Source organism: Stegostoma tigrinum, chromosome 2 (assembly GCF_030684315.1).
Source record: "Stegostoma tigrinum isolate sSteTig4 chromosome 2, sSteTig4.hap1, whole genome shotgun sequence".
Lineage (NCBI taxonomy): Eukaryota > Metazoa > Chordata > Chondrichthyes > Orectolobiformes > Stegostomatidae > Stegostoma > Stegostoma tigrinum.
In genome coordinates this window covers 114,619,894-114,643,395 of record NC_081355.1, presented here as the reverse complement: position 1 = coordinate 114,643,395, position 23,502 = coordinate 114,619,894, and the positions used below count along the sequence as shown (strand labels likewise).

Below are 23,502 nucleotides of genomic sequence, written 5' to 3'. Positions count from 1 at the left end.
AACTAATCTAGGCCCATCCCCCTACACTATCCCTTCATTATCCATGTGCTTATCCAAGGACTGTTTAAATGCCCCTAATGTGGCTGAGTTAACTACATTGGCAGGCAGGGCGTTCCACGCCCTTACCATTCTCTGAGTAAAGAACCTGCCTCTGACATCTGTCTTAAATCTATCACCCCTCAATTTGTAGCCATGCCCCCTAGTACAAGCTGAAGTCATCATCCTCGGATGGGCTTGAAATGGATATCAGTTTCCAGGTGGTTACCAGAGATGCAGACAGAGAGGTCCAGGAAGGAGAGATAAGTATCAGAGATGGTCCAGGTGAATTTAAGATTGGGTGGAAGGTGTCAGTAAAGTGGATGAACTGTTCGAGCTCCTCATGGGAGCACAAGGCAGGGCCGATACAATCATTGATGTACCGGGGAAAGAGGTGGGTGATAGTGCCGGTGTAGCTGTGGAAGAGGATCCCAAGTCATGGCTGATCTGTGCACTACCCTGAAAGAGGTCCTTAATCCAGAGAAGATGAATTGACACTGTCTATAGCAGCCACAATGAAAGCTACCTTGAAATTTGTAACCCTCCGACTTATGTTGGCTGTGGACCTGATGGGATATCACAGGCAGCCACAGCATCACTGAAGTGATGGACACGGTATAAGAGAGCATCAGAGTTCTTCACATTCACCACAGATATAGCAAGTCAGGCACAGGGCACCTGGTCACTGGCAGTCTTTGTAAATAGGCATCATGTTATGTTGCCATTGCTCTGTCCGATAATAACATATGTGTTATTACAATCACAGCTGATGGCCATACTGGACAAGTCAGTTTCAAGTGAGAAACCTGGCTTGATAGAGCATACACTTTTTTTTTGTTTACTGTCAAGGTTAATGACTGAACATGTACAAAATCATCATTATCCACAGGGGATAGGAGTAAGGTCTTCCCACAGTAACCAAAAAAAGGAAATACTGTCTTACATAACTCTGCTGTGTACTGTGAAGGATTGCAATGATCAGACTGAATGAGTTAAAGAGAAAACAAAATGAAGTCTGAGGCTAATCTGAGACAAATACACGGCTTTGAACCTGGTGAATCAGTAGATCTGTGCTGGTTGAGGGTCCAGTAATGGTAGATTTCGGATGGCATCTTCTACTCCAATATCACCTGCTGTCGTTCCTCCAGCATTGTCTATGAAGAAAAGGGAACAAAATAGGGCACCCAATATTGACTGGAAATGCTATAACTCTAGTACGTCGGATGGATCAGTTTTTGTCCAATGTGTGCCGGAGGGTTTCCTGATGCAGTATATCGAAGGGCCAACAAGTGGGGAGGCCACACTGGATCTGGTACTTGGTAATGAACCAGGCCAGGTATTCGATTTAGTGGTAGGTGAGCACTCTGGAGAGAGTGACCATAATTCGGTTACATTTAGTTTAGCAATGGAAAGGGGTAGGAACATGCCACAGGGCAAGAGTTATAGATGGGGAAGGGCAGTTATAATGCGATTAGGCAAGACTTAGGAGGCATAGAATGGGGTAGCAAAATGCAGGGGATGGGGACAATCGAAATGTGGAGCTTGTTTAAGGAACAGATATTGCGTGTCCTTGATAGGTATGTCCCTGTCAGGCAGGGAGGAAGTGATAAGGTAAGGGAGCCATGGTTTACTAAAGAAATTGTATCTCTTGTTAAGAGGAAGAGGGAGGCTGATGTGATGACGAGACAAGTTGGTTCAGATGAGGCGATGGAGAGTTACAGATTAGCTAGGAAGGATTTAAAGAGAGAGTTAAGAAGAGCAAGAAGGGGACATGAGCAGACATTAGCAGGTAGAATAAAAGAGAACCCCAAAGCTTTCTATAGGTATGTGAGGAATAAGAGGATGACCAGGGTAGGAATAGGGCCAGTCAAAGACAGAAGTGGGAAGTTGTGTGTGGACCCAGTGGAGATCGGAGAGGTGCTAAATGATTACTTCTCATCTGTTTTCACTCACGAAAAGGAGAATATTGTAGAGGAGAAGACTGAGTTATGGGCTATGAGAATTGAAAGGATTGAGGTTAGTAAGGAGGAGGTGTTATCAATTCTAGAAGGTGTGAAGGTAGATAAATCCCCTGGGCTGGATGGGATTTTTCCAAGGATTCTCTGGGAAGCTAAGGAGGAGGTGGAGGAGCTTTTGGCCTTGATCTTTTGAGTCCTCATTGTCTATAGGTTTAATACCAGAGGACTGGAGGATTGCAGATGTTGTGCCCTTGTTCAAGGAGGGCAGTAGAGATGATTCAGGTAATTATAGACCTGTGAGCCTTACGTCTGTTGTAGGAAAAGTTTTGGAAAGGATTATAAGAGATAGGATTTATAATCATCTAGCAAGCAACAATTTGATTGGAGATAGTCAGCATGGATTTGTCAAGGGCAGGCCGTGTCTCACTAACCTCATTGGGTTTTTTGAGAAGGTGACCAAACATGTGGATGAGGGTAGGGCAGTTGACGTGGTGTACATGGACTTCAGTAAAGCCTTTGATAAGGTTCCACATGGTAGGCGTTTGGAGAAAATATGGAGGTATGGGATTGAGGGAGATTTAGCAGTTTGGATTAGAAACTGGCTTTCTATAAGAAGGCAACAAGTGGTGGTTGATGGAAAATATTCAGCGTGGAGTCAGTTCACTAGTGGTGTGCCTCAATGATCTGTTTTGGGACCACTGCTGTTTGTCATTTTTATAAATAACTTGGACACAGGCATAAGTGGATGGGTTAGTAAGTTTGCAGATGATACTAAAGTCGGTGGAGTGATGGACAGTATGGAAGAATGTTGTAGGTTCCAGGTAGACTTGGATAAACTGCAGAATTGGGCTGATAGGTAGCAAATGGAATTCAATGCGGATAAATGTGAGGTGATTCACTTTGGGAAGAATAATAGGAAGGCAGAATACTGGGCCAATGTAAAGATTATTGGTAGTGTAGACGTGCAGAGGGATCTTGGTGTCCATGTACATAGATCCCTGAAAGTTGCCACCCAGGTTGATAGTGCTGTTGAGAAGGCTTACGGTGTGTTAGGTTTTATTGGTAGAGTGATTGAGTTCCGGAGCCATGATGTCATGCTGCAACTGTTCAAAATGCTAGGGCAGCCTCACTTGGAATATTGCGTGTAGTTCTGGTCGCCCCATTACAGGATGTGGAAGCATTGGAAGAGGTGCAGAGGAGAATTACCAGGATGTTGCCTGATCTGGAGTGAAGGCCTTATGAAGAAAGGCTGAGGGACTTGGGTCTGTTCTCATTGGAAAGAAGAAGGCTAAGAGGTGATTTAATAAAGACATACAAGATGATCAGAGGATTACATAGTGTGGACAGTGAGAGTTTTTTTCTGAGGATGATGACATCAGCTTGTACGAGGGGGCATAGCTACAAATTGAGGGGTGATAGATTTAAGACAGATGTCAGAGGCAGGTTCTTTACTCAGAGAGTGGTAAGGACATGGAACGCCCTACCTGCCAATGTAGTGAACTCAGCCACATTAGGGGCATATGGATGATGATGGGATAGTGTGGGGAGATGGGCTTAGATTAGTTCACAGGTCGGCGCAACATCGAAGGCCGAAGGGTCTGTTCTTCGCTGTATTGTTCTATGTTTTATGTTCTATAGCTGCTTCAGCAGAATTCTGGCTGAGCATTGCTTGTATTCTACGAGAAATGGCTACATAGTATAAATAAGGAAGCTGCTCTAAACACGTACGTAGACAGAAAAGAAACTTCCACCCTCTTGCTGATGAACAGCTATCAGCCCTTTGTCAACTGCTTGTCTTTAAATCATTGTGCCAATGCCAGAGATATTCTTGACCATTGACCTGATGTGCCTCACAAGGTGGTCATTGAATCCACATTTGATCTACTGCAAAGTCTGATGAAAGGTCAGTGATTTGGAGTCATAACTCTGTTTCTCTTGCCACAAATTATCGATCTACAGAATGGTTACTGCACTGAAGGAGGCCATTTGGCCCATCATGTCTTTGCCATGAGATAATGGGAACTGCAGATGCTGGAGAATTCCAAGATAATAAAATGTGAGGCTGGATGAACACAGCAGGCCAAGCAGCATCTCAGGAGCACAAAAGCTGACATTTCGGGCCTAGACCCTTCATCAGAGAGCATACCTGCTTTCGGTTTTCCCATGGTTTTACAGCTGCACTTGCTGCTGAAACTCACGACAGCATTTTGGTTCAGAAACTCCTCAACTTCATCTAATTCTAAGAGCTGGTACAGGAGTTCACCTATCATTTTAGCTTCTCCTTGGTGCCTTACAAATGTCAAAACAGCTATGTTGGGTTGCAGAGATAATGGGAACTGCAGATGCTGGAGAATCCAAGATAACAAAGTGTGTAGCTGGATGAACACAGCAGGCCACCACCTATCTTCTCCTCTATCCATCTTCGGTCCGCCTCCCCCTCTCTCCCTATTTATTTCAGAGCCCTCTCCCCATCCCCCTCTCTGATGAAGGGTCTAGTCTCGAAACGTCAGCTTTTGTGCTCCTGAGATGCTGCTTGGCCTGTTGTGTTCATCCAGCTACACACTTTATGTTGGGCTGCAGTTTGACTGACACAGATTACAGTTAGCTGGCTGGACACTTGACATATATATTGTAGGATGGGCCCAATCTCATTAGCCAGCACATGAGAATCAATTTTGTGTGGAGATCAGGAAAGCAATTATGTTCAATTCTCCTACCAAATCGTTAAATGCCCTAACTTTGTGCATAACAGTAACTTTAAAAAATAACTAAGAGCAGAACTGAGAGATTAACACCAGTCTCCCCAGATTTCCACAATAGCACTTCCTGAGCAAATTCTCTCAAAAAAGTTAGCGTTTCAGGTCCGGTGACGTTTCCTCAGAAGGATCACCAGATCTGAAACGTTAATTCTGTTTTGTTCCTTCGCAGATGCTGCCAGACATGCTGAGCTTTTTCAGCAACTTTTGTTTTTGTTCCTGATTTACAGCATCCGCAGTTCTTTCGGTTTATATCCTCTCAACTCTCTTTCTGGTTGTCCTTGTCCAACATGGATATCTGTAATACAAGAAATTAGATGTAATCCTGTCTAGCTGCAACAGATTTGACTAAATTCATTAGTTTCAGATTTCAGCTGGTGTTTTCTGCAATTTGTACTTACATTAACAAACTTCCTTCTCCTGTTCACTTTCTCAAAATCCCTCCATTTGAACATTCCCTCCTCCCTTCCTTCATAATGTTTCCAATCCTCAGATTGGTTGGACATCATCTCATTTGCAGTAGGCCAGCAAATGCCTGTTCTATTGTGGTATTTCAGTCAACCAGCTGTCAAAAAACAATGGAGTAGACTGCAGGTAGCCAAGTTGGGATGGTAAAAACAGAAAATGCTGGAAATCACAACAGGTTAAGCAGCATTGATGGAGAGAGAGTGAACTAACGCTTCGAGTCTAGATGATTCTTCATCAGAGCTAGCATGAAAATGTGGAGAGAGCAGCAATGATCGGGGGAGGGGGGCCGGACTGCTGGGAGAGAAATGCTGTTGATAGTTGAGATTAAGTGGTCAGAATGTGAAAATGGCAGAACAATGGTGTATCTAACGACAGACTGGAAAGAACACTGAGATGGAGATAGAGAAAAGAGGACATGGTGCCAGAGAAGGTGAGAAGTAAAGCTAAAGAAAGGGTAGAAATGGGAGTGGGTTCACAATCTGAAGGTGATACCATCTCCACAATTGCCACATTACATTCTTTAGCTTATTTTCTGCATTTCAGACTACGACTCCAATCCAGTTAGACTAAATTTTACCGTTCAAAAGGATGAAAAGCCAAACTGGAGGATTACCTCAGATTCTTTAACATTTACAGATGCAAGAATTCCCATCATAGCATTTCCCACCTTTCATCCCATCTTTCCACATCAGTGATCTAGTTGCTGGTTGTGAAGGGGTGCTGCAAAGGCTACAGTAGCCCTTGAATCTCCCAGGCTTTTCCAACTTCTAACCTGCCTGGTCCCAATGAAATTTTAGCATATTCAAGAGGTCAACAACAGGAATTATGGAGGAATTCTGTAAAAGTTTTGAGCAATTTCATCTCCAGTATTGAAATGTAAATAGAGATGAGTTGTAATTAAATTCAATGAGACTTTTTATGTGATTTTCAGTTAATTAGTACTTGGCTAACTGGCATTCAGTTAGTATACACTTATTTCATTATTGGAAATTTGCAATTGACTGGTCTGGTTAAATTTGTGAAGGTTAATGCTTTGAAAACAGCAATTAATCTAATTTTATTAATAATATTGATGGAGCTGTGGAAAAGATGGATACAAAAAAAATAAAAATGTGACAGAATATTCAGTTTGTCATAGGTAATCTCTCCACAATCCTATTAATGACTGAACCCAGACCATTCAATCTCTTCTGAAAGACAACACATCATTGGTATAGTCCCAAATAGATAAAACAGCGTAAAATGCCTCACCACTAAAACAACATGGCAATAATATTTGCATTTATTGTGTCTTCTCAAATTAAAACATTTTAAAGCACATTGCATAATTAATTTGCATGGAATGAAATGAATTGTAGGTTTGAATGTTTATAGTCTGGATTTATATCTGATACCATTAAACATAGGTTGTTCATATTCTAAAGTTCTTTGACTTATATACTCTCAGTAGCACAGAATCCATGTTTTGTTGAAGATTATTTGATTTATTTTTGCATTTATCTTTATAGCTATTATTTCATAAAATGGCTACTTTTAAAAAGAGTCAAATTGATTTGTTACCAGATAACTGTTTGTAATTAATAGGATGGCAGCAGAGAGGTAAAGTTGCTTGATGCCTGGATTTTATTTTTTCTTTATTCATTCACGGGATGAGGACGTCACTGTCTAGGCAGCATTTATTGACCATCCCTAATTGCCCAGAGGGCATTTTAGAGTCAAGCATATTACTGTGGGTCTGGAGTCACATGTGAGCTAGACCAGGTAAGACTGGCAGTTTCCTTCTCCAAAGGTCATTAGTGAACCAGATGGGTTTTTCCAACAATCGACAACAGATACATGATCATCATTAGATTCTTAATTCCAGATATTTTTATTGAATTCAAATTCCACCACCTGCCATGGCAGGATTCGAATGTGGGTCCCCAGAACGTTATCTGGTTCTCTGGATTAATAGTTCAGAAATAATACCCTGAGGCCATTGCCTCCCCATTTTGATATTCTGCACGTGAGTGAAAATCATAGCAAGGTAAGTGGTCAATTTTAGTTCAAGTAATTACTAAATCTGGAATTTAAAATGCTAGCTTTAGTAATGTCAGTCATGAAATTAATGGACTGCCGCAAGACTTCATCATAGGCGAAAATCTGTCGTTTTGTCTCTGATCTTTCTACGTGTGACTCTAGACCCACAGAAATGTAATTGCTTCTTAACAAACCTCTGAAATCACTCAGCAATCTTCTTAGTAATATCAAACCACTCCAGAAAAAAAATCCAAAAAGTATAAAATACGACAAATTGTCCAGCATGGACAACATACTAGAAAAGACTGAAGCATTCTTGGCCAGGCCACATTGCAAAGTAATCCCCATGAACAACTAGGAAATGTGCAAACATTGGGAGAACAGGCTCACTAGTCAGTCAAACAGTAGCCTAACATGGTCATACTCCCCAAACCATATATTACAGCCTATGTTCCAGGTTCCCCCATTCACTATTCCTGCCTTACTAACAACACACACACCAGAAGTGGCTTTGGAACAGTTTCTGTACAGTTTGGAAGAAGTTTCCCCAGGAGTCCTCAACATTCGCTGTGGACCTCATGAAGTCTCATGGCACCAATCTCAAACATGGACAATGAAAACTCTTGCTGATTGCTGCCGACAATCCTCCCTCAGCTGATGAATCAGTTCCTCCATCTTCTTCCATATTGGCCGCCATTACCGACTGAGATGGCTGAGATTTGATGAACATTTTTGCCAAGTTGGCCTGGCACAGATGGTGAGATTAAAAAAAAACAAGAAGGGAAAAAAAACGATTAGAACTCACCCTTACCAATCTACCTATTCCAAACATACTGTCTAATGGATTGCCACTTGGCTGCAACATAGAGACTGTTGTGTTCTATTAATGCTGTCCGGAATTCGCAACTCCTGGCAGGGCCGACCATGATGGTAAGATTGCAGGGGAGGAACCAGACAGAGCATAGTGCAAAATAAATCTTGTACGGCAATGAAGCTGGAAGACAGCATGATGGCTCAGTGGTAAGCTCTGCTGCCTCACAGTGCCAGGGACCTGGGTTCAATTCCACCTTCAGGCGACTGTCTGTGTGGAGTTTAAACGTTCTCCCCTTGTCTGCGTGGGTTTGCTCTGGTTTTGTCCCACAATCCAAAGATATGCAGGCTAGGTGGATTGGCCATGCTAAATTGCCCATAGTGTTCAGGAATATGTTGGTTATGGGGGGATGGGTCTGCGTGTGATGCTCTGAGGGTTGGTGTAGACTTGTTGGTTTGCAGGGCCTGTTTCCACACTGTAGGGATTCTATGATGATATTCATGGGATACCAATGGCTACAACAGTGGATGAAGACTGCAGCAGAAGGACAATCACCAGTTGTCATCAGTTGCACCACATCAGCTGGGAAGTGTACTCACATCAGCATCCTTCAGGGAACTAATAGCACCAGCATCGAGGCCATGCTCATCCAAAACCAACTCCACTGAACCAGGTACATACTTAGGATGCATGATTCTGACTGGTAAAGCCAATCATTTTTTATTGGTATTTAATTCATAGGAGTGACCATGGCACTGTCATTGTGGACATATAGTCCTATCTTCATGTTAAGCATATCCTCATTGTGCGGCGCGACTGATATTCTAAGTGTAACATATTCAGAACAAATCCGAGCGACATCCTTTTTATAATGATGTAGGTACATGTGAAGTAGTTCATCTTTGACTAAGTGATTTCAGTACAACTATAACACTGAAAGCTACCTATCAAAGATAAAAGCAAGGTCTACGTCTGCTCTACCCACAAAAGCAGGCTAATCTGGTCAATGATAATGGGAACTGCAGATGCTGGAGAATCCAAGATAACAAAGTGTGAAGCTGAATGAACACAGCAGGCCAAGCAGCATCTGAGATGCTGCTTGGCCTGCTGTGTTCATCCAGCTTCACACTTTGTTATCTTAATCTGGTCAATGGCAACTTCCTTCTCTAAAACACATTAAGGAACAAAATTTTTTTTTCCAAGCAATCAGCAATGGATTTACTGTCATCCTTAGACTTTTAATTCCAGACTTTCTTTTACTGAATTCAAATTCCACCACCTGCTGTGGCAGGATTTGAATTCTGGTCCCCAGCATATTACTGGGTCTCTCGACTAATGGTCCAATGATAATACCACTAGGCCATTGGTTCCACAGTTTTTAGCTGAAAGAAATTATGCTGCTAGATTTAGTATGTTTAGACTGTAGACGTTACTCTATATAGAAAAAAAAGCAATACATTGAATAACTTATTATAGTTTGTGAAGACTTCGTGGGTATGACACTTACTCCCAATTCCACCCAACATCTCCTTTACTAACACTGAGATCTTAATGATTCATTCACTTCTCTGGAACAAACCAAACAAAGTATGTTATAGTTCGCCAGAATTCATTTTATTTTCTCCTCAGGGTTTCAACTAATTTCCAAGTTTGAGATTTTGTGAGCATACTTCTAATAGCTTTTGCAAAAGTGATTGTCAAATTTTTCCTTCAATACCTCATAACTCTGGACTAAATTGGATGCTGAGAGAAACAAGTAGGAAAATTGACTTGAGCTCACACTCACCAGCAGGACCTCTCTGCTGAGTGATTTTAAAATTAAGAACACCCCTGGTTCCTAATACCTTCCATACTCCTTTCCTGGCTTTGGACATACATAGATTGCTTTCTCACAATCAGCAACTATGGTGTAGATATTTTTCTTCTTGTTCCAAGCTCAGCAAATGTTTCAATCTCTTCTCCCTCGAATAATATTATCTCCAATCTGTGCATGAGCTCCTACCTGTGTTCCATTAACAGAAAAACTGCAGAGGTTCCTCTCTGCTAAAAATTCAAATAAGTTGTTAGGCTTGGTGCTTTTCCATGATATGGTGTGAAACCTTCATTAGCTCAATGCTTTTTTTTATCAGAAGTAGATACTGTATTCCTTATTTTACAGAAAAAGCAAAGCTGATGAATTGAGTATAGATTAAGTTTAATAACATTCAAGCATATTTAACTTAAATAAACATTTCTCTTTGACAAAGATCTAACTTAAGATTTGCCCTAATTAGAATATGTAAAAAGAATGATGCAATTTGTGCAGGATCACTTCGTTTCATCTTTCTGCCTCTCTCTTTCATAAAAGAAACTTGAACCATCAACAATTTTAATTACCATTGCTCTTCACCTCTTATTTCTCAGACAATGGGGTGTTGTGTTATCACTCTTTTCCTTCTTTGTTCCCATCTAATACTGAAGTAGACCAAAACATGTTGCTCAAATTCTGTTTCTTAGATCCCAGTTTCCAAACTAAATCACTAAAAATTCCTTTAAGGTGAAATGTAAGATAGGGTCTATTAACAAAACATGAGCTGATACAGATTTTAATTTATTGTTTAAGATTCTCCCATGTCATGGACAATTGGTGGGGTACACCTGGATGATCCCTTTCAGTTCCTTTAAAATATCCCAAGCAGAGTGGTCAAATCCCCCTATTGCTCATCAGTCATGTCTCGTGTCCTTTGAGATACCTTGACTCACACAATGGCTTGATAGTTTCTGGGCTCTTCCTTGTGGCCCTTTAAATCTGGGAAAGAAGCTTGGTCACCAATTGTAAGTCTATTTGGAAGCTTCCGCTTAAATTATGAAAGCACTAATGTTTTCTTGGCTTCCAACTGATTTCTTTCAAAATAATTCATGCTCATTTTAAAATTTTGAATCACATTTTGTACCTTTGACAACTTTTGGCTTGTTTTAATGCTGGATCCTGGACATAAGCTTCCAATTTTGACACGGACAAAGGAGAAGTAGGAGTGAATTTGAATGATCATTGCTTTTCCCCTCTTATACCTGAGATAGCAAAGTATTGTATGATTTACACCTTTCCCTTTTTATTCCCTTCCTAACCTTTGCCAAATCGTGTTCCCCAAACCCTTGCTTTTAAATCCTAATATTTGAAATATACTCACAGAAAAAGCTGTTCTAAAAATCAAATATAGAGTTTATTAACAAAACATATTTCACTACTCCATCCACACACACATGCACTCAGGAAATCAGAACAGGACAGCAGATAGGTTACAGATTACAAGCTTTGGTAAATCCATCAAAATCAGTTCAGGTGAGTTACAAATCAGTGTACAGTACTGGCTTCTTTAGTGAGCTGAGCCAAGTAGGTTTTTTCCTTGCAAGCGGTGGCTTTATTTGCAGCTAGCAATTTGGAGGCGAAGATAAAGGTTCAAGGCAGACTGCTAACTCAGCCCGGAGCTCACATTCCTTCTGGAGGTCAAAGAGCAACTGACTTAGAATTGCAGAATGACACATTTAAACATCTCAACCAGTCTCTATTTCAGCCTTCTGCCAAAGGTAGGTATTTGAAGTGCTGTTGGCCCATCTTAGCGAGCTACTTGGAAGGTTGTTAACTGCCTACCTTTAATTCACACCCTGTTAGGATTTTAATTGTGGGGTGATAAGGTAACTGTAATATATTAGAGCTCATTTTACCCTAAGTCATGAAGTTTTCTAATGTCTGGAGCTAGTTGGAAACAGGCAGTTCATCTCTCTGATGAAAGGTTTAGGCCCGAAACGTCAGCTTTTGTGCTCCTGAGATGCTGCTTGGCCTGCTGTGTTCATCCAGCCTCACATTTTATTATCTTGGATTCTCCAGCATCTGCAGTTCCCATTATCACCGTTCATCTCTAGTCCCTTTGTTTCAGCATTAGCTGGAACACAACACAGGTGTTCAAAAGCAAATGGAATTTTTATTCGTTCATGAGATGAGGGCATTACTTGCTAGTTCAGCATTTTTTGCCCATGCCTAATTGCCCAGGGGGCAGTTAAGAGTCAACCACATTGCTGAGGGCTTGCAGTCACATGCAGACCAGACCAGATAAAGATAACAAAGTGCGAAGCTGGATGAACACAGCAGGCCAAGCAGCATCTCAAGAGCACAAAAGCTGACGTTTCAGGCTGAGACCCTTCATCAGAGAGGGGGATGGGGAGAGGGTTCTGGAATAAATAGGGAGAGAGGGGGAGGTGGACCGAAGATGGAGAGAAAAGAAGATAGGTGGAGAGGAGAGTATAGGTGGGGAGGTAAGGAGGGGATAGGTCAGTCCAGGGAAGACGGACAGGTCGAGGAGGCGGGATGAGGTAGTAGGTAGGAAATGGAGGTGCGGCTTGAGGTGGGGGGAAGGGATGGGTGAGAGGAAGAACAGGTTAGGGAGGCGGAGACAGGCTGGCCTGGTTTGGGGATGCAGTGGGGGGAGGGGAAGAACTGGGCTGGTTATGGGGTGCAGTGGGGGAAGGGGAGATTTTGAAGCTTGTGAAGTCTTCATTGATACCATTGGGCTGAGGGTTCCCAAGCGGAATATGAGTTGCTGTTCCTGCAACCTTCGGGTGGCATCATTGTGGCACTGCAGGAGGCCCACGATGGACATGTCGTCTGAGGAATGGGAGGGGGAGTTAAAATGGTCCGCGACTGGGAAGTGCAGTTGTTTGTTGCGAACCGAGCAGAGGTGTTCTGCAAAGTGATCCCCAAGCCTCCGCTTGGTTTCCCCAATGTAGAGGAAGCCACACCGGGTACAATGGATACAGTATACCACATCGGCAAATGTGCAGGTGAACATCTGCTGAATAGGGAAAGTCATCTTGGGGCCTGGGATGGGGGTGAGGGAGGAGGTGTGGGGGCAAGTGTAGCACTTCCTGCGGTTGCAGGGGAAGGTGCTGGGTGTGGAGCGGACAAGGGAGTCATGGAGAGAGTGGTCAAGGGTGGGGATGGAAAAATGTCTTGGGTGTTGGGGTCGGATTGTAGATGGCGAAAGTGTCGGAGGCTGATGCGTTGTATCCGGAGGTTGGTGGGGTGGTATGTGAGAACGAGGGGGATCCTCTTGGGGCAGTTGTGGTGGGGGTGGGGTGTGAGGGATGCGTTGCGGGAAATACGGGAGATGCGTCTCCCACTTTTCCTGCAACACATCCCTCACACCCCGCCCCTGCCACAACTGCCCCAAGAGGATCCCCCTCGTCCTCACATACCACCCCACCAACCTCCGGATACAACACATCATCCTTCAACACTTCCGCCATCTACAATCCGACCCCACCACCCAAGCTATTTTTCCATCCCCACCCTTGTCTGCCTTCTGGAGAGACCACTCTCTCTGTGACTCCCTTGTCCGCTCCACACTCCCCTCCAACCCCACCACACCCAGCACCTTCCCCTGCAACCGCAGGAAGTGCTACACTTGCCCCCACACCTCCTCCCTCACCCCCATCTCAGGCCCCAAGATTCCATATTAAGCAGATATTCACCTGCACATCTGCCGATGTGGTATACTGTATCCATTGTACCCGGTGTGGCTTCCTCTACATTGGGGAAACCAAGCGGAGGCTTGGGGACTGCTTTGCAGAACACCGTCGCTCGGTTCGCAATAAACAACTGCACCTCCCAGTCGCGAACCATTTTAACTCCCCCTCCCATTCCTCAGACGACATGTCCATCATGGGCCTCCTGCAGTGCTACAATGATGCCACCCAAAGGTTGCAGGAACAGCAGCTCATATTCCGCTTGGGAACCCTGCAGCCCAATGTTATCAATGTGGACTTCACAAGCTTCAAAATCTCCACTTCCCCCACTGCATCCCCAAACCAGGCCAGCCTGTCTCCGCCTCCCTAACCTGTTCTTCCTCTCACCCTTCCCTTCCTCCCACCTCAAGCCGCACCTCCATTTCCTACCTACTACCTCATCCCGCCTCCTTGACCTGTCCATCTTCCCTGGACTGAACTATTCCCTCCCTACCTCCCCACCTATACTCTCCTCTCCACCTATCTTCTTTTCTCTCCATCTTCGGTCCGCCTCCCCTTCTCTCCCTATTTATTCCAGCTCCCTCTCCCCATCTCCCTCTCTGATGAAGGGTCTAGGCCCGAAACATCAGCTTTTGTGCTCCTGATATGCTGCTTGGCCTGCTGTGTTCATCCAGCCTCACACTTTGTTATCTTGGATTCTCCAGCATCTGCACTTCCCATTATCACAGACCAGATAAAGATGTAGTTTCCTCCCTGAAGGACATTAATAAACCAGATGGGCTTTTCCCAATCATCAATTAATGGCTTCATGGGCATCTTTAGAATTTTAATTCCCTGATTTTTATTGAATTCACCTAACACCATCTGCTGTGGTGGTATTTGAACCTAGGTCCTCAGAACCTTCCTGGGTCTCTGGATTAACACTCCAGCAATAATACCACTCGACCATCACCTCCAAAAACAATCATGTGCCCAACCTCAGCCATATGAGCCCAGAGAGTTTACCTAGCTTTTAAAAGAAATAGAATGTAAACAAAAACTAGTTAAGAGTTTAGAGTTTTGTTTGGAATTTTTCTTCATAACCTCTGGTCATGACATTTGTTTTTTTTCTCTGTCTCCCTGTGATACCTTGCTGCGAGGCACAGCACAATTTTTCTCTCTTCCTTTGCAGTCTTTTTGCCTAAACTATTCACCTCAACAGTTTTGTTTGAAAACCTCACTAAATGCAAGTAAATATAGCTGTAGCCATAGGGATCTATACCACAGAAAAAGGCCCTTTGGTGTCTCATGTCCATACCAGGCAAATACAACCACTTAACTTTCTTAGAGATAGCAAGATCTGCAAGATGCTGGAATCAGAGATAACACAGTGTGGAGCTGGAAGGACACAGCAGACCAGGCAGCATCAGAGGAGCAGGAAAGTTGATGTTTCAGGTTGGAACCCTTCTTTAGAAATGCCCAGCCCTAAAGAATCCATTTTCCTGCTCCTCACTTAACTATGCTTATCTCATTTTCCAGTGTTTGACCAATTGCCTTGTATGACTTGGCATTGCAAGTGCACGTTTATATACTCCTTAAATATTATAAGTGTTTCTGCCCCTTACAGGCAATAGGTTCCTGATGCCTGCTGTCCTCTGGGTGAAAAAAATCTTGCCTCACACTCCTCTAAACCTTCTGCTCTTTACCTTAAACCCATGCTCCCTCACTCCCAACGCTCAGTTATTGATTACTCCATCAAGAAGAAATGTTTCTTCCTGTCTAGCAGATGTTTTTTTTCTAGGAAGATGTGACATCACTCACAGAACTCAAACTGTGTGTTGAATTTTCTCACAACTTGGCTAAGGATTAATTTTGGGGAGTTTCATGGAGGATTCTCTCTATAAGCCCTAGTGAATTTCATGTGTAGTTTTACACTGCTCACTTCCATAAGTATGCACCAGGCTCTTATTTCATAGAATTCCTATAGTGTGGATACAGGCCCTTCGGCCCAACAAGTACACACTGACCCTCAGAGCATCCCATCCAGACCCATGCCCCTATAAGCAGCCTAATCTACACATCCCTGAACATTACGGTCAATTTAGCTTGGCCAATCCACCTATCCTGCACATCTTTGGACTGTGGGAGGAAACCAGAGCACGCAGAGGCAACCACACAGACGCAGGGAGAATATGCAAACTCCACACAGACAGCCACCCAAGGGTGGAATTGAACCCAGGTTGCTGGTGCTGTGAAGCAGCAGTGCTAACCACTGAGCCACCGTGCTGTCAATATGAAACCTGGGCTCGTCTGAGAGCTGAATTCGGGACTTCTCGCATGCCAACTCTGTGCAGCACCCTAACTGAGAATCATACCTCTGGACCAAAGAACTGTCCCATGTTGACTTGTGCTCAGCAACAGTGGGAATACTTACTGGTGTCAGGTCCTTCAGGTGTTTAAGGCATCTGCAACATATTTAAATTCCAGTTGCACACAATTTCAAACACAACAAGCCAGAATTCTCCCTTATAGCTCCAGTAGGTGAGGATTTCATTAGGAGATGGTCAATAGAGACAAATTGGCACCCAGTTTGTGGATCAGCTCCTGGGAATTCTGGTGGACTGGCTGATGAACAGGAGCACCGTTATCTCTCCCCAGTGCTGCCAACACACACATCCTGCCAGCCTGATTCTCTTGGTGTGATGTCCACTGTTAGGAGGAAGTGCAGGGTGGAGGTTATTGACCTTCTGTGTGCTGCAAAGTTTGATTGTTACCATTTCCTCCCTGCTATCACTTCCTTTCTCACTCTCTGTGCTCCTGCATCCATTTGCCACCAAACCTCATGGTGCACCACTCTCATCAATGCATGCAGCATCTGCACTCAATGGCTGTCATGTGCAAAGCTGCCAAGCCCTGTTGCCCTCCACACTACTCACTCACTTACTCCAGTCCTGTCCTCACCAACTGTCCCAACCCTGCACTAGCATTAACACATATGTCTTTCACTTTCATCTCACTGAATCCCTGCCTTTGTCACATTGCAGGAAGAAATAACCTACAATTGGCTTAAAGGGTCAAGATGGTCTGTGGGGTGCTCAACATTCATTTCCTCACCACAAACAAGGATAGAAACCTTTAATGCAGTCACAACAGTTTTCCATAGTCCTCAATACAGTGGGATATGGAGACATCTGACAAGCAGGGTCATGCAGTGCTACTATATGAACCTTTCACTTAGCATACCTTATTCGGATGTTTACTGCACAAGCTGTGTTCACCTACCCCACCCCTCAAAACCTCCCCCCCAACATTACCCAAGAAAGGCAGAATATTATATAAGAGTAAGTACTATATACTTACAGTTCAGAGGAGGTTGTTGGGTTTGGACGTGAAGGGGGAATTTGCAACACAAACAAATCTGCCATGAACTTATTGAATAGTGGAGCATTCCTAAGAATTTAAACAGCCTACATCTGGTCTGAATTCATACATTTCTTGGCCCAACCTTTGTTCGTTGACAAAGTGATTGATGCAGTGGGCTCGGAGCTGCCCATAAATTATTCCTGTGATGTAATGTTGTAAGCATAAGGCAGGAACATTCACATCACTTTTAACACACAGCAGGCCAAGCAGCATCTAAGGAGCACAAAAGCTGACGTTTCGGGCCTAGAACCGAAATATTGACATCTTTTTCCGCGTGTTGTGAAAGTTATTTTTGCTCTTGCAATTTCAAACACCCCCACATTTGTCTTATGCTGTGTATATGGAATTGTTAAGCATACATTTCAGCGTCCACGATACAAAGGCCTCTATTTTCTTCTACAGATGTTCATTTATTATCCAGGTTTTCAGAAGCGTATAGAATGTATTGAATTATGATTGGATTTCCTTGTTACAAGTTTGACATTTCATGCTGATTTAAAATGCACAAACAGTGAATCAGGTCTGTACTGTTTTGATCCAAACATTTTTTTCTAGCAATTTGTTTCCGGCTATTGAATGATAAGGCTTCGTGATATGTTTAAAATTATAGGAGAACTCAAGTTAATTTCATGGTCGGAAAAAAAACATCCACTGAGATAATCCAGGACTCAGTCTTCAACCACGAAGTTCTTTATTCCGCTTGGAAGCAACTGTAGGTTTTGTAAATGACACAAAAATCTGCTCCCACTTTCCCACTCTCGGTGTAACATTGCACTTAGGGACACATTGTAGCATCGCTGAACTCCTGTCAAGCAGCGTGCAGCGGCTGCACACTGACTGACCGGTCTATTTTCCAATGATTGGACAAAGTCGGTAATTGACAGCAGACTAAGGGGGTGGCCATGGGCACCCGCATGGGCCCCAGCTATGCCTGCCTCTTTGTAGGTTACGTGGAACAGTCCATCTTCCGCACCTACACAGGCCCCAAACCCCACCTCTTCCTCCGGTACATTGATGACTGTATCGGCGCCGCCTCTTGCTCCCCAGAGGAGCTCGAACAGTTCATCCACTTCACCAACACCTTCCACCCCAACCTTCAGTTCACCTGGGCCATCTCCAGCACATCCCTCACCTTCCTGGACCTCTCAGTCTCCATCTCAGGCAACCAGCTTGTAACTGATGTCCATTTCAAGCCCACCGACTCCCACAGCTACCGAGAATACACCTCCTCCCACCCACCCTCCTGCAAAAACTCCATCCCCTATTCCCAATTCCTCCGCCTCCGCCGCATCTGCTCCCACGATAAGACATTCCACTCCCGCACATCCCAGATGTCCAAGTTCTTTAAGGACCGCAACTTCCCCCCCACGGTGATTGAGAACGCCCTTGACCGCGTCTCCCGCATTTCCCGCGACACATTCCTCACACCCCGCCCCCGCCACAACCGCCCCAAGAGGATCCCCCTCGTTCTCACACACCACCCTACCAACCTCCGGATACAACGCATTATCCTCCGACACTTCCGCCATTTACAATCCGACCCCACCACCCAAGACATTTTTCCATCCCCACCCCTGTCTGCTTTCCGGAGAGACCACTCCCTCCGTGACTCCCTTGTTCGCTCCACACTGCCCTCCAACCCCACCACACCCGGCACCTTCCCCTGCAACCGCAGGAAATGCTACACTTGTCCCCACACCTCCTCCCTCACCCCCATCCCAGGCCCCAAGATGACATTCCACATCAAGCAGAGGTTCACCTGCACATCTGCCAATGTGGTATACTGCATCCACTGTACCCGGTGCGGCTTTCTCTACATTGGGGAAACCAAGCGGAGGCTTGGGGACCGCTTTGCAGAACACCTCCGCTCAGTTCGCAACAAACAACTGCACCTCCCAGTCGCAAACCATTTCCACTCCCCCTCCCATTCTCTTGATGACATGTCCATCATGGGCCTCCTGCACTGCCACAATGATGCCACCCGAAGGTTGCAGGAACAGCAACTCATATTCCGCCTGGGAACCCTGCAGCCATATGGTATCAATGTGGACTTCACCAGTTTCAAAATCTCCCCTTCCCCCACTGCATCCCTAAACCAGCCCAGTTCATCCCCTCCCCCCACTGCACCACACAACCAGCCCAGCTCTTCCCCCCCACCCACTGCATCCCAAAACCAGTCCAACCTGTCTCTGCCTCCCTAACCGGTTCTTCCTCTCACCCATCCCTTCCTCCCACCCCCAGCCGCACCCCCAGCTACCTACTAACCTCATCCCACCTCCTTGACCTGTCCGTCTTCCCTGGACTGACCTATCCCCTCCCTACCTCCCCACCTACACCCTCTCCACCTATCTTCTTTGCTCTCCATCTTCGGTCCGCCTCCCCCTCTCTCCCTATTTATTCCAGTTCCCTCTCCCCATCCCCCTCTCTGATGAAGGGTCTAGGCCCGAAACGTCAGCTTTTGTGCTCCTGAGATGCTGCTTGGCCTGCTGTGTTCATCCAGCCTCACATTTTATTATCTTGGAATCTCCAGCATCTGCAGTTCCCATTATCTCTCAATTGACAGCCCTGCTGGGCCTATCAGACTTTGAGTGGCTGGCCTGACCTTCAATGATTGGGCAATAGTGGTGATTGACAGCAGGACCCACCGTTCCCCGCGGCGAATGACCGGTTCTCCCACCTTTCCAGGGCTGATAGAGGAAATGTCCTTTTAAAGCCAGAGCGTTCGCAAATGTAGGGATTCTTCTGCTGTGACTGAGTGTTTCCGGTTGGGTGTGAGCCTGCTTTCGGTACCTTTTTGGAGGATTCTCCGAGAAAGTTTCAGGTAAAAGAAAAGTTGCAATTTTACGGACGTTTTGTGCGTTTCAGGACGGGTTTCAAATAGATGGCGGACCAAACTTAGAGCAAAATTAGATGCTTCCAACTGAGTCAGGGTTATAAAGGAAATGCATCGCCCGAGGCCCTGGTTTCTGTGAGCAGCTGAAGTTGTTTGCAGTGAAATGTGAAAACTTTTGCTTACTTGAGATCACGACATTTTTTTAAATGTAGCAGGATACTACTGTAAACTGTATATTTCGTTTCACTATAGAAAATGTCGAAATCATTGAAAAAAATAGTGGAAGAATGCAAGGAAAAGAATCAGACAGAATTGGATTTCAGTGACAGAGGAATCTCTAATATGCTGGACATTTCAGGACTGTGTAAGTGCCGCACTTTTTTAAAACCACTCTTCTGCATTGTATAACGCCTTGATCAACAAGCCGTAGCTTATTTCTTTAATATCTAAACCCAACCTCGAACATTTTGTGATAACACAGTGTGGAGCTGGATGAACACAGCAGGCCAGGCAGCGTCAGAGGAGCAGGAAAGTTGATGTTTCGGGTCGGGACCCTTCTTCAGGAGTGGGATGAGATGATGATAGATGAGTGCAAATGGGGAGTGGCGGGAATTGCAGAAAACAAACCTCCTACATCAGACAGGGGTTCACCTGCATGTGTCAACCAGGTCTCCACTGCATCCGCTGCTCCTGATGTGGCCTCCTCTACATCAATGAGACCAAGCGGCGACTCGGAGACCATTTTGTAGAGCATGTGCACTTTGTACACAAAAATGACAACACCTTTCGGTGACCAACCATTTTAAAATGACGTCCATCCTGGGCCTCTTCCAGCGTCACATTGACGCCACTCTCAAATTGAAAGAGCAGCACCTCATATTCTGCCTCAGGAGCCTACAGCCCGATGGCCTTAAAGTGAAATTCACTAGTTTTAAAATCCACCCCCTCCCCCCTGCCTCATCCCATGTCCAACCCTCCCTCTCATCCCTGCATCCTTGACCTGAGCCAACCTGTCCATCTTCTCTCCCTTCTATCTGCCCCTCCCACCTCACTGACAAAACCTCACTACTCCCTACCTGCACTCATCCCAGCCATACCCCTCCTTTCTATTTATTTCTGAGCTGCTTGCCCCCTCTCCATTTTTGAAGAAGGATTGCGATTTGAAACGTCAACTTTCCTGCTCCTCTGATACTGCCTGGCCTGCTGGGTTTCTCCCGTTCCATACTTTGTTGTCTCTGACTCCAGCATCTGCAGCTCTTGGTATTGTCAATGTTTTTATGGTTTGGCCATGGAGAATTATTAAATGTTACATTGGGAGCCCTGGTGAGATAAGAAACAAGTGTTAGGCCAGAAATTTGGTGCAGAGGGGCAACGAGGTGCTGTTTCCTTTTATGCATCATCAATGTTCTGTTTTACTAAGGTCGGAGACTTTGCTACTCGCTGAATAAATTGTTTGTTTGACTAGTTAAGTAAATGTGGTTAGACAATCATGGCAGGAGTGGTGGTGATTTGTAACTGCAGAATCTGTGTGTGTAGAAGTCCTGGATGACCATAATCTGTGGTCAGACTCTGTGGCTTGGACAACTTTGGCTCAGTGTTGCTGAGAACCTGTGTTGTGTCTGTTGTGACGCATCAGCTAGGGTAGAATTACCTGCATGCTTTTTTCCAAGATGTGATCACCTTACCTTGAGACTAGGTGACATCTTTGCTCAAAGGAAAACAACCCTTGCCTATTGAGTCTCTCTTCTTAGCTAAAATGCATGCAGTATCCTGGTGAATCTCCGCTGCGCATTCTTGAGTGCAGTCACACTTTTCTTGTAATGTGGAGGCCAGACCTGCAGGTTGTCCTGTACTTTTGGCCGAACTGATGTTAAATTGTTAACAGCTCCATCATAAACTTCCGGTTCTTGTATTCAGTACCTTGACTAAAAAAGGCAAGTATCCCATATGCTGCCTGAACCAGCTTTTCTTCCTGTCCTGGTGCCTTCAAGGATCTGTGGACATACATATCAGGGTCTCTCTCTGAAGTTCTGGACTCAGTTACTTAAATAGATGAGTAGAAGGAATTCATGGTGGTGGTGAGGACCTTGGTGCAGATTGCTATTCTAGTGGGGAAAGTGAAAGACAAGTGAACGAGCCAGTCTGTTCAGAGGTACTGTTCTGTCTGGCTGTGAACATGAGCTCCAGAAGATTTCTTGCCTGTGTGGTGCCACAGTTGAGGACATCTCCTCACAGCTGCATGTGAATATGGCAGGAGCAGGCCAAGTTTTTACAGTCTCCTTTAATGACCAATTATATGGGAGGAACAAGGAATTCAGTTTGAGAAGTTAGGGTCCAAACTAGAGTGCAGAACATCAAAAGTAATCTCTGGATTGTTACTTGAGCCACATGCCATTTGGCATTAGGTCAGGCAGGTAAGAGAATGAAGTATGTGGCTCACAGAGACCTGAGGGAAAGAGCATGCTTTGATTCATGAGACATTAGCACCAAAACTCTGGAAGAGTGAGTTATTTCACTGGGATGGGTTTCACTTAAACTGGGCTGAGGCCAGTGATTTAACAAATCATCAGATTATTACAAGACTGAACGAACATGAAGGATACACCTCCCACCCACCTTCCTGCAAAAATTCCATCCCCTATTCCCAATTCCTTCGCCTCCACCGCATCTGCTCCCAGGATGAGGAATTCCACTGCTGTACATCCCAGATGTCCTCATTCTTCGAGGACTGCAACTCTCACCCGCCACAGTGGTTAAGAATACCCTCGACCGTGTCTCCTGCATTCCCTGCAACTCATCCCTCACACCCCGCCCCGGCAATAACTGCCAACAGAGAATCCCCTTCGTCCTCACATACCACCCCACCAACCTCTGGATCCAACACATCATTCTCCGACACTTTTGCCATCTACAGTCTGACCGCACCACCAAAGGAATTTTTCCCTCCCCACACTTGTCTGCTTTCCAGAGGGACCACACTCTCCATGACTCCCTTGTCCACTCCACACTCCCCTCCAACCGAACCACACCCAGCACTTGCCCCTGCAACCGCAGGAAATGCTACACCTGCCCCCCCCCCCCACACCTCCCTCACCCCCATCCCAGGCCCCAAAAAGACTCTCCGCATCAAGCAGATGTTCACCTGCACATCCGCCAGTGTGATATACTGTATCCGCTGTACCCTCGTGGCTACCTCTACATTGGGGAAACCAAACGGAGGCTTGGGGACCGCTTTGCAGAACACCTACGCTCGGTCCACAATGAACAACTGCACCTCCCAATCGTGAACCATTTCAACTCCCCCTCCCAGTCCTCAGATGACATATCCATCCAGGGCCTCCTACAGTGCCACAACGATGCCACCTGAAGGTTGCAGGAACAGCAACTCATATTCTGCTTGGGAACCCTGCAGCCCAATGGTATCATTGTGGATTTCACAAGCTTCAAAATCTCCCCTTCCCTTACTGCATCCCAAAACCAGCCCACTCGCCCCCACCTCCCTAACCTGTTCTTCCTCTCACCTATTCCTGTCCGTCCTCCCTGGACTGGCCTAGCTCCTCCCTACCTCCCCACCTACACTCATCTCTACAGGCTCCATCCCCGCCCCTTTAACTTGTCTGTCTGCTCCCCACCTATCTCCTCCTCTGTCCATCTTCGATCTGCCTCCCCACTTTCCCTATTTATTTCAGAACCCTCTTCCCCCTCCCCCTTTTCTGA

The 23,502-nt window shown here is 45.1% G+C and overlaps 1 protein-coding gene across 4 annotated transcripts in view; it reads left to right on the top strand.

The window, feature by feature from the left end:
* Nucleotides 1-23,502, top strand: part of rsu1 (Ras suppressor protein 1) — a 158,278-nt gene that overhangs the window by 5,445 nt on the left and 129,331 nt on the right. For 3 of the 4 annotated variants that reach the window (XM_048561608.2, XM_048561579.2, XM_048561599.1), the window contains exon 2: nucleotides 20,038-20,149. In XM_048561608.2, coding sequence (XP_048417565.1) covers nucleotides 20,038-20,149 — 112 coding nt within the window. Of the gene's footprint in view, nucleotides 1-19,627; nucleotides 19,774-20,037; nucleotides 20,150-23,502 lie in introns of those variants that run through there. The other variant, XM_048561589.2, reaches the window with a different exon arrangement.